Below are 12,562 nucleotides of genomic sequence, written 5' to 3' on the forward strand. Positions count from 1 at the left end.
GTAATCTTTACTTTATACCAATTAAATAATTTTTTTAAATCTATCACATTAATCCAATCATATACTAATTTTCATAAACTTTACTTCCAAATCCAGTCTCACTTTCCTCCAAATTCACTCAAATAAACAACAAAAAAATTTACCTTGAAATCTCCTCAAATCCATTTAATCACTATCCCCAAATCATCTCCTCTAAATACCTTCAAGTAAACAGAGCCTTAAGGTGGGCTTATCCGACGCAGCAGTTTTAGCTTTTTAATCAATCTTGTTTTTATTGAAAACTGTGTTTTTTTACTTTTATGATACAATGAGCTGAATTGGGACCATAGATTTTTTCTTGCTTTTACATATTTGGATAGAAATTTTTTCAATGACTGAACTAGAACCATGAAAACTTTCACGTTTTATAGTTGTATATTTTTTCATTTAACAAGTTAGATATAGACATGGTTGAAAACTCTTCGCTATTATCATCTATAATTTGACTTAATTATCTAAAATACTAATAAGATACGTTTATAGAATATTTTGTAACCATACAACTAATAAGGAGATCATCAAATACTCTACAATGATGGACTATCTACCGATACCAAAAACTTTAACCTAAGCGTCGCTGCACACACATTGATATGTCTATGTGAAACTGTTGTGTAATTCATTGGATGATGTGGTCTCTACAAATAGTTGCAAAAAGTAATAAATTACATAAGAATAAAAACAACTGATGTGAGGAAAAACTAGAAGAAACCAAAAATATCTAGACCATGCTCTACAAAATAAAAACCAACCACTAGCTGCGAGGTTTGTAAATTTGTGAATATATCAACTATTTGTTGTTTGTTTCTTACGAGTTCCACTTCCATGCTTTCTTCCTTAACCTTTTCTTATATAAAATGAAAACAAACATCAATATACTTGATTCTCTTATGATTTAGTGTACTCTTTGTCAACTTAATTGTTGATGTATTGTCTACTCGGATCTGTCGCAACCGGAATCGCGACGGGACGACGATCCAAAAAGAAACGGGTTTCGAAAAGAGATTTGGAGTCGCCACCATAGTTTATTCTGGAAAACTACGGAAAAACCATAAAATGATAAGGCATGGTCTAGGAAAAACCAGATTTTGGGTTCGGGAGTCGGTTACGTGTAGGGAAGGTATTAGCACCCTACAACGCCTGCCCTAAGGCAGTACCTTTAACTAAATACGCGAATATGATGTGGTTTTCAAAATGTTTAACTATCCCCTAAAATAAAACTCTAAAGAAACAAAATATATTTTTTAGTTTTTTGGGCCCGACAAGGATTGACCTTGCTCCTACGTATTCTCATTCAGAATGAGAAATCATGGTTACATAGTTCTTTTGGAAACTGTGTTAAAAATTTCGTTTAGGAAATTGTTTGAGAATTTTGTTTGGAAATGATTTTGGATTTTTGGGAAGTGAACCTGACAAGGACTAGCCTTGCTCCTACGTATCTCCACTTTTGATGGAGAATCAAGGATCACGTAGTTCTGGCTGAGAAATTGTTTGTTTGAAGATGTGAATGTTTTATATTTTGGTATTTTTATGTGAGAAGGAGAAAAGTTTTTAGCACAAGAACGATGCGAACGATCACACATGTGTCTAAACCTTAAAAATATATTTTTGTATTTTTTTATAAAAGAAAGAGAAAAGGTCTTTTAGCACAAGAACGATGCGAGCGATCACACATGTGCTTGACCTTTAAAATGTATTTTTGTATTTTTATAAAAGAAAGAGAAAAGGTTTCTAGCACAAGGACGATGCGAGCGATCAACATGTTCTTGACCTTTAAAACGTATTTTTTGTAATTTTTTAGAACAGAAGAAAAAAATGTTTTAGCACAAGGACAATGCGTGCGATCACACATGTGCCTGAACCTTTAAAACATTTTATTATTATTTTTTTTAGAAAAGAAGAAGAAAAGGTTTTTAGCACAAGGACGATGCGAGCGATCACACATGTGCTTAACCCTTTAAGACATATTTTTATAATTTATTTGAGAAAGAGAAAAGGTTTTTAGCACAAGGACGATACGAGCGATCACACATGTGCTTAACCTTAAAAATATATTTTTATAATTTATTTGAGAAAGAGAAAAGGTTTTTAGCACAAGGACGATGCGAGCGATCACACATGTGCTTAACCTTAAAAATATTTTTTTTGGGATAATTTTTGATGTAATATTTAGATTTTTGCGTAACGAGCACTAGGCTGATGCGTACGATCGCACGAGCGCTCACAATATTAAAATAATATTTTCCTGCATATTTAAAATAAAATCTAAAAATAATAATTACTTAATTATTTACGTAACACAAAATGATACTTAGCTATTTAAAATAAAAAAACATTAAAATTATTTACACAAGTGTTTTTAAGAATGTCGAAATAAATAAAAATAAAAATAAACCATATTTACTAAATGTTAAAAACACACTAAAACTATTTCTTAATTTTAATCTTATATATTTTAGAAAACAATTGCTTAAAGAAATAACGTTACTATTAAAAGCTCTAAAACCATTTTATAATGTTGCAATTTTATATATTTATTTCTTTTGTACCTTTTTTCATTTTTTTGTCATTTAGGTTGTTTTTTTTTTATGGTTGCGTCGTTTTCTATTAACAAATAAAATTGAAGTTTAAAATAAACAAATCCAATTAATAAACAGACAAATGTTAAAAGAGTAAAGAAAATAAAATAAAAAAACGGAGGGTTAAATATGTTTTTAGTCCCTAAACTATTGGCCGTTTCTGGTTTTCGTCCCTCTTTCAAAGTAAGGTACAATTTGGTCCTATTTTTTTCGAAACGTTCGTTTTAGTCCTCGAAATTTTGGTTTTAGTCCTCATTTGTTGCTAAATGAGGACCAAAATTTTAAACAGTGTTTAGTTTTTGAGGACTAAAACGAACGTTTCGAAAAGAATGAGGACCAAATTGTACCTTACTTTGAAAGAGGGACGAAAACCAGAAACGGCCAATAGTTTAGGGACTAAAAACATATTTAACCCAAAAACGAAACAACCAATACGGAACCAAACAAATACTAAGAGCATAAAAAACACAATTAAATAAGGATAGGGGTGTAGATGTAAAAAAACCTTCCCTGGTAGCCGCTGGCCCAAGCCCCAAACCCTTTTAGGGTTTACTTTTTCTTCTAAGCACATGTAAGAGAAAGGAGGCAGCCTTCCTTTCCTCTAAACCGACAAGCTGCAACTGGCCGGCGCTTCCATCATTTCCTCTGACCATATTTGCAATCAGTTCAAAACCTTTAATATGATCTTCTGCAAAATACCATTCACTCCAAGAACAATCATCATCCCACTGCATCCTATCGGACATTTCAACAGTAACATTTTCTTCAAATTTTCTAACTCTGGAAGCTTTCATATTGTCGTCATCATAAGAAATGCTTGCCGTTGAGAGAGGTGCTGACGGACTTCATAAGCGAGTCGCGGTCTGAGAGCTCCACAGGGACAGCCATGGCGGAGACCCTAGCGTTGCAGCTTCTTCTGGTGAGAACGACACCAGTGGATTGATGGCAAGAACCAGGGAAAGGGAAGGAGGAGAACTTTTGTGAGTTTTTTAGGAGGTCTCTGAGGGTGAGAGTGGGTTAAGGTGGTGGTTGGTCGGTAAAGTGGAACCGGATGTTGACTCGGGCTTCTCTGTTCTTTTTTGAATGCAGGGGAAACAGGAGAGAAGTATGATAAGAAGGATGAGAACGAATATTTGATTGAGATGAAGATGGTGGAAGGGTGTTGGTAGTAGCTATAAATGTCAAGATGGCTATGGCGATGTGTGAATATGGATGATGGTTGATGATTGAGTGAGGGGAGTCAAGGTTTAGTGGAGAATCCAAGCGGTTGATGATGGTTTGCGAGTAAAGCCAGGGTTGGAGTGGACAGAGGCTAGAAAAATGAGTAAATGAGGATGAAGGTTGGGGGAATGGTGGATTCTTGTGATGTGCTTCATGGATCAAAATTGGTTTCTCCAAAGGTCTCTATGTTGAGTGAGTAGAGAGTGAATCCCCTGGTGTCTGCGTGAGGGGAGTCAAGGTCATGGGTTCTCTCTAGGGCGTAGTCAGTGAGCCCCTCTCATGACCCTCTTGCTGGATTCCAATGAAGCCCTCTCCTTTTTTGACTTTTTTCCTTTTCCGTGTATCTTCCCTGATTAAAGCCATCCTTGATTAAAGTCATCATGTTCAGACATCCTTTCACCTATAGGAGCGTTTTAGCTTGTACACTATGAGCGTTACTATGCATGTCCTTCCAGGAAGGACGAGGCCCTATGTTAAGTCTGTTGTGATAGCTTGCAGGTGAAAAGCTCAATTCGTGCTTGTGACTGAGAATGGGAAGAAAGCAAAGCACCAGTCTCCCAGACTACTACCTTTTTCTTCTTATTATTTTTTCTTATTTTTTATTTTTTCTAAATAAAGACTAAATCAAATAAAGTGAAATAACTAATATATAAAAAAGTAAAATTAAAACATAACCTAAAAATAAAAATGAAAGAAAATAACATAAAATAAAATAAGACAAAAATAAAATAAAATAAACCTATTACAGTCAATCCGGACGAAATTGGGTGTTGACAGGATCCAAACATTTTCTTCTTGCATCATCTCCAAATTTTGTAGTAGGTTTCAAAGCTAGATTGCATGTTAGACACTCTATGATACTGCCACAAATTCAGCTTCACACGTTGATAGTGTCACAATAAGTTATTTCTTTGAGAGTCAAGTAAATGTTGTATCTCTGATGAAGAAAACATAACTAGTTGTGATCTTTTGATCATCCACATCTCCATACCAGTCAATGTCCGAGTGCCCACTAAGTCGATATATGTCCAACTTAGTATACATTAATCCAAAAGATAAAGTTCTCTTCACATACCTAAGTATTCGCTTTAGTGTTTTCCAATGAGAATATTTTGGCTTCTCCATAAAACGACTTGTAACTCTCATGCTCAACATAAGGTTAGGCCTTGCGTTTGTCAAGTACTCGAGACTCCCAATTAAGCTTCGATATCTACTTACATCAACACGATCCTTTGTTTTGATAACTTTGTTCCAAGTTCCATTGGAGTGGAAATTGGTTTGCACTTCATCATTTTTGCCTATGCGGTATATCCTCAGCATACATTCTTTGAGACACAAAGATCCCTACCAAACTTTGGTCTACCTTCAAACCTAAGTATCTCATAACGTCCAAATCAGTCATTTCAAACTTCTTCAACTATCTTGGCTTTGCTTCCCATAAAAGTCAAATCATCTATATACAAGGGAACAAATAACATACTTGTCACATGCTTATTTAGATATAGAGTGTGTTCATATGTACGTCGCTCATAAGCATTTTTCTTGAAATAAGTGTTTATTCGTTCATTCCAAGCTCACAAAGCTTGCTTTAAACCTTACAACACTTTCTTTGTAAATACTATTATATTTGTAATAAGAAGTGTTAAATTTATATTATAAATACAAAACTTTAGTCTTATTTTATTGTATTATATATATAAAGATTATTTTTCTTTAAGAAGTGTATGAACATTATATATAACATCTTGACCTAAAAACTGAAAACACAGTAGTGCAAAAAGGACTTTAGACGTCTGTTATTTTGGACTTTTAACGTCTGATCTCTGTCCGACGTCTATATGGGTGACGTTAATGAGACGTCAGACCCTTTAGGTCGGACGTCTCTATAGACGTCCGACCTATGTAGGTCCGACGTCTATATAGACGTCCGATCCATACAGGTTAGACGTCTCTGAGGTTGCTCCTAACTCATGGTGATTCGAGTTTACGACTTTATATTTTAGTTGAAGAGAATGTATTGTACATTTTTTTATTGGATGGTTTTAGAAACGTAGTGGAGGGAATTGGAAGAGTACAAAACACAAGAAATCGCCGCCATATAACACCGCCTAAAGACACGAGAATAACTGCACCAAAACCCAACGAAAACGCATTTTAATCGGTTCAAATGAAAGATAATGCATCAAAGGGTGATGTAATCGGAGTAAAATTAATTTAAAACGGTGCAAAAGTGAGAAAACGAACCTGAAAAGCGTAACCTGTAGAGAGAAAACGCGACGAAGATGATGAACAATGAGTGCACGTAACGGCTGTCTCGCGTTCATGGTATTTTAATGCCAAAATTTAGACGTCGGTTCCCCCAATTAACAGACGTCTAAAGTGCTTCAGAAGTCGGAGTGTCAGAATCAGACGTCTAAATGGAGTCAAAAAGTGACTTTTTAAATTTCTGGATTTAGGGTTTAGACGTCGGTTCCCCAATTAACAGACGTCTAAAGTGCTTTAGAAGTCGGAGTGGCGGGATCAGACATCTAAATGGAGTCAAAAAGTGACTTTTTAAATTTCTGGGTTTAGGGTTTAGACGTCGGTTGCCCCAATTAACAGACGTCTAAAGAGCTTCAGAAGTCGGAGTGGCGGGATCAGACGTCTAAATGGAGTCAAAAAGTGACTTTTTAAATTTCTGGGTACAAACGTCTAAAGTGCTTCAGAAGTCGGTTCCCTCCATAACAGACGTCTAAATAGAATAACAAATTATTTTTTTAACTTTTTCGTTTAGTTTTGGCGTCTATTCGGTGAAGCCGACATATATGAGTATTTAGACGTTGGACCCTTCCGTAACCGACGTCTAAATAGTTGTTTTATTTACGAAAAATGCCACCGGTCATTTTTTAGTTGGATATTCGAGGGTCAGACGTCTAAAGGATGACGTTAAAGGTCTTCTTTTGCACCAGTGACAACTTATTTTTCACATTGTTAATAAAGACTCTCGCACATCTCAACATCAAATAGAAGATAAGTTAGGTGTTTCAATTTTTTTTCTTCTTGTAACTATCTCTTTTCCTTTTTTTTTATTCAATTTAGCTACTCCTTATAATTACTACCAGTAACATAATCTACATTGAGGTGGGATTTCACGTTTCTATTATATGTCATCATAACTTTCAGAATTATATTGAACTGTAATTAAAAATAATATATTTTTCTACAACGTTTTTTTTTATGAATTCTTATAAAATTTCTAACCTTATATAGTTTATATGTTCTCTTCACGTTTCTCATATAGTTTGTCCTTAACCCACAAGAGACACGAGAAAAATTCACATAATCAAAAAATTTTCAATAAACATGGTTATTTGGTTATATAAAAAAATTACATAGTAAGGTAGGATGCTGAGATTCTTGACTTGTTTGTTTACACAGCAACATGGGACATTAAAATCTTTACTAATTTAACATAAATAAAACATTAATATGTTAAATATTCCATTGATATTTGTATTGAAGGTATTCTTTATATATAGTAATAACAACATACACTAGTAAAACAACCGCTTTCTAACGCGCCCTATAGACATCGGTTTTACGAAAACCGAAACAGATGAAAACGCGGTGGCATTTTTGTAATTTCAGCGACCTTATATACCTCGGTTCAAGAGGAGCCAAGGCATAAAGTGTATATTGGCATCGGTTGCCCTTGGACCCCAGGCAGTAGGGCCTTTGTAAGTTTGAACGAAGCTTTTATGCTTCGGTTTTGTGTGCACCCGAGGCGTATAATTCATGTTTAGGCATCGGGTCAGTGAATAACGGAGCAATATTGTTTCATTACTTCGGTTAAAATGAGAACCGAAACAATTGCTTTTATATTTTTCCCAATTAACCCTAAGCGCTCTTCGTTCTTCTTTTATCTCCGCAGCATCCAAACGTCCAACTTTCTTCTTCCTTTGCACCTCCACCATTGTTGCCACTGCTTGCCGCTCCTCCCCGCCGCTGCTGGTCGCGCCTCCCCTGCCGCTACTCGCCGCGCCTCCGTGGCGGCGCTCCCCCTGCCTCTGTCGCGTTCTCCACCACTGCTCGCGTTCTCCACCACTGCTCCCCTCCCTTGCTGCGCTTCCACCACCACTCATTCATTCATTTCTCGCCACACCTCCACTACCCTTGCTGTCGTGCCACCATCGCCCACCGCCCTTTGCCTACCCTTCCTTTCGGCCCCCTTCTTTTCGACCCCCTTCTCTTAAAGCTCTAGGGTTTTCTGAATTTGATTCGGAGTTTGTATTTGGGCGGGTTTGGCTTGAATTTGAGTTGGATCTGGTTGGGTTCTATGATCTGGTTGGCTTGAACATGGCTTCTCTCCCATTCCTTTCTCAAATTTCCCACTCGCTTTCCTTTCCGCAACATGGCCACTGCTTCCATCGGCACTTCCCCACCGCTCTCGCTGCTTCCTACCAATCTAGAGCCTCTTCTGGTGCATTTTCTGGACACTCTATTTCTCGGTGCTCCTCTTGACGAGTTCATGCCGCTGCAGACCATCGTCGCTGCACTGCCCTCTTGGAACGACGCAGACCATCGTCTCCGAACAACACTGTTTCGAGCGTGAGCGGAAAGCGAAGCGAGCGAGAACCCAACGACGAAGAACACAACATGAACAGAGCCTGTTACCGCGTAATCAGCGACGAAGAAGATGGTGAAACCTCAAGGAAAAAACTCAGACTCTCCAAAGACCAATCAGCTATTCTAGAAGAAAGTTTCAAAGAGCACAGTACCCTCAACCCGGTAAATGAAAGTTTTCTTGATCATTTTCTTGATCTTTCATCCATTTCTCCTTTACTTTCCACTATAAATGAAAGTTCTTTATTTGTTTGAAATGAACAGAAATGCGGAAATACTGACATTGAGGGTGTTGATTCAACTAATGCATGCTACGGGAGAACTGCCGCCCTATTTAACTGTGTCAATTGGGTGGAGAACAACTAATCCAATGAGTGTTTTACTCCCTTTGACTTTTGGGATCATATGCTTTGAAGATCATATGCTTTGAAGAACAACTTGCAATTATTTTCCAAACGGCTAAAATTATCCTTGCAAGTTGCTCTTTATTTTTGTTTTGATATGACATGAAGGATAGCATTTTTATTGTACGTGTCCAGTTTACTTTCATCCATAACCCACTGATGTTTCAGAACGCCAACTGCTATATATTCACATGTTCTTTTGCTGTAGGTTATTGATGGAAAACTTTTACAAACTTGTTACCTCGTGGCTCTTGGTGCAGGCCTCAAGAAGAAGAAAAAAAAGGACCTTATTGCCTCGGTTCAAGCTCTAACCGAGGCAGTAGAGGGGAGAAAAGGCCTCGGTTCATAAGGAACCGAGACATAATCCTACCATTTTATGTCTCAATCCTCAACCGAGACATAAAATCTACCACTTTTTGCCTCGCCTGAATATGCCTCGGTTCAGAAACCGATGCCTATCAGCAAAAATAACTGCTGTCAATTCCCTTGACTGCACTAGTGATAAGAGTTTTTAAATATAAAATTAATTTTTAAGATACTATAATAATATATTTAAAATATACAAGTTAAAACAAGTATATTGGAATATATATATATATATATATATATATATATATTATATATATATATATTTTGATATGTTACATTGTTGATGTAATGAATTAAACATTATAATGAAAAAATGTTAATCTTTATATTAATTATACTAAAAGTATGTGTTTTCTTCTTATTGACTGTTAACTTACAACACCACCATTAAATTTTACATATTATACTAATATATGTACATTTAATTTTCAATTAGTTAAGTTTTTATTTAACTTAAAATAGTTATGAGTAATGAAAGAAAGTAATAAAAAATTGCTTAAGTTACTACGAAGGAGTTAGCCCGATCCAAATTCTATCCCAATCCCCTTCACATGGGACTTTTGGGGCTACGGTTTTAAAAAAATTCTACAATGAGAAAAAAACATAAGCTCTACATTTACAGATGTCACGTCAGAGTCAACTCATGGATCAAAAACCTAAATGACACCTCTAATCCTCTAGATATGAAATTCACATTCAATAGTTTCTCTATGTTTCCAATGAGCATTTAAAAGTATCTAAACATTAAATATGAAAATAGGCTACTTCTTTAAATAAAAAACGGGCATATTTATCAGTGAAAAGTAAAATATATATGTCAACATCAAATACAAAAGTAAATTAGGCGTTAACAATTTCTTTTTCATATAACTATCTATTACAATTACTTTTAATAACATAATAGGACTTAATGAATAAAACGTAAACACTAAATGAATTTTGTTAACAAAATACTATAAAACAACAATGCATATATTGCTTGTTAGAAGGTTATTTGATGTTTTAAGGTTGCATTAAAAAACTATAACTATTGATTAAAACAAGAAAAAAAAATACTTAGATATTTTGAAGTGATGGTTCAAAAGCAATTAAAAAAGTCATTTTCTACATTGTTTTGACATTCCTCAACAGTGTATACAAACAAATACCAATGAACAAATTTATGATGAGATCTCTTATCCATATTTAAATTCAAGCTTCTGTGGTGATAATAGTTGAGAATGGAAATTAACATCACATCAAGAGAAACCATTAAACCATCACTGCCAACTTCTGTAGAATGCAAAACCCTAAAATTATGCTTGTTTGATGTCTTTCAACTCAACACCTATTTTCCATTGATCCTCTTTTACAAAAACACCACCAACCTTGAAGGATTTTCAGAATGCTCAACTCAGTTGAAGAAATCACTATCTGAGGCACTAACCATTTTCTACCCTCTTGCTGGGAGAAGATGTGATTTCTTTTCCATTGATTGCAATGATGAAGGTGTAATTTTCATGGAAGCTTCGGTGAACACCAGCATGGAAGTGTTCTTAAAACCACCCAAATTAGAACTGCTAAACCAGTTACTTCCATGTGAGCCTAATAAGTGCCATCCTCATGAAGAAGTGTTGCCCCAGTTACTTGTTCAACTAAACAAATTCCAATGTGGAGGAATAGCCATTGGCTTGTGCAACCTCCACATTCTCTTGGATGCATATTCTTGCAGTGCCTTCTTGAAAACCTGGTTTGCCATTTGCAAAGGGTCAAAGGAAGAAATCTCATGGCCAGATTTCTCTTCTGCTGCTTCTTCATTCCCTCCAAGAAACATCAGTGGTGTACGTGCTGGCATGTTGAATATAAACAAAGACTCAAACATAGAAGAAAACTGCACCACAAGAAGATTCTTGTTTGATCACAAAGCCATCAATGAGCTAAAATCCATGTCAACATGTGATGAAACAAAACCTACACGATATCAGGTAGTATCTTCATTCATAAGCAAACATATGATTGTAGCAATCAAAGAGGACAAAACAAGACCAATGGTTTCATTGCATGTTGTGGACATGAGAAAAAGAATGGGGGAGCCTTTCTCAAAAGGTGTTGTTGGAAATTTGTTGTGGCCTGCATTGTTTGTTCTTGAGGGTGTAAACAAGAACACTGAGATCATAGATTTGGTTGACATTCTAAAAGAAGGACTTGGAAAACTAACTAAGGATTTGTTTCTGAAAGTGCAGAATGATCCTTATTTTTTGTGGAGTGATGAGTGTGCAGAACTAATGCTTGAAGGTATAGCAGAAAATAAACCAATCTCATTAGTGTTCACAAGTTGGGGTAATATGGGATTCAATGAAGTGGATTTTGGTTGTGGAAAACCCTTTTGGCTAGCTCAAAGAGGAGGTAACAAAGAAAGTATCCCAAACACAGTGATATTGATGGAAACAAGAGAGGGAATAGAAGCATGGATCACAATGCCAGAGAAACATATAAGTATCTTGGAACATGATGTGGACTTCCTCCAATTTGCATTGCTTAATCCTACTATTTTAATCTAAATTAAACTGATGAAAGTTAATTAAAATGTAATGAGACTTTCTTGTGGTTTTTTTTTTCTTAACATCAATGTCGAACTAAATTAAACTGTTTTATCTTCCTAATAAGAAGAAAGAAAGGTGTGGTTAGAGTTGCTATCTACCTTAAAAGATTGAATATTTTTTTGGTAAATTTTTAATGTTGATAGTACTTCCACAACTCACGAATTTGATGAGGACTATTGCTTTTTGCACTTCGATAATTACTAATTGCATTTCCGAGAAAGATTAAATTTTTTGTTATCACTGCATCTATGCTGCAATCATTCTGTTACTGTAAAGTAAAGGAAGGAAAAGAGAGGGAAAATGCCGAGGAAGCGAAAAAGAAAACTATTTAAGAAAAACTGTTTCCAAAACACATTTCATTTGTGTTGTTAGGAAGGAGAAGAACTAGATATTTCACTATAGAATGGTTCACATTTGGAGATTCAAAGACTGTGTTACATATTCAAATTTGGTGCTCTCACTAGTAAAAAAAAGCTTTTTTAACACGTTATATATGCCTCGGTTCTACTGAAACCGAAGCGTATAAAAATGCGGTGGCATTTCAGTAATTATTGAGTGGTTATAGGCATCGGTTCATATATAACCGAGACATATAGATGCTACTGCCTCGAGTAGAAGGCCAACCGAGGCATATTCACACCCCGGTTTGGGGTTTAGGCACCGGTTTTAAATATAATCGAGGTAGTATCCTTAGGTTAAAAACTGATTAGAAGTGGATTCTTTCATTTGGGAAGAATCCTAGTTGAGGACGAGCGTCTGCATTTCG

General features: G+C 35.7%; 1 protein-coding gene across 1 annotated transcript; it reads left to right on the forward strand.

Moving 5' to 3' along the window:
• The first annotated feature begins 10,434 nt into the window (after positions 1–10,434).
• LOC124842637 (akuammiline synthase 2-like) lies at positions 10,435–11,754 on the forward strand. The gene has a single exon (XM_047319168.2). The coding sequence runs from the start codon at positions 10,435–10,437 to the stop codon at positions 11,752–11,754; it is 1,320 nt and encodes a 439-aa protein (XP_047175124.2).
• Positions 11,755–12,562: the final 808 nt, after the last annotated feature.

The sequence above is a fragment of the Vigna umbellata genome, unplaced genomic scaffold, assembly GCF_029865625.1.
Source record: "Vigna umbellata cultivar VRB3 unplaced genomic scaffold, Vumbellata_1.0 scaffold_807, whole genome shotgun sequence".
In the NCBI taxonomy this organism is placed as follows: Eukaryota; Viridiplantae; Streptophyta; class Magnoliopsida; order Fabales; family Fabaceae; genus Vigna; species Vigna umbellata.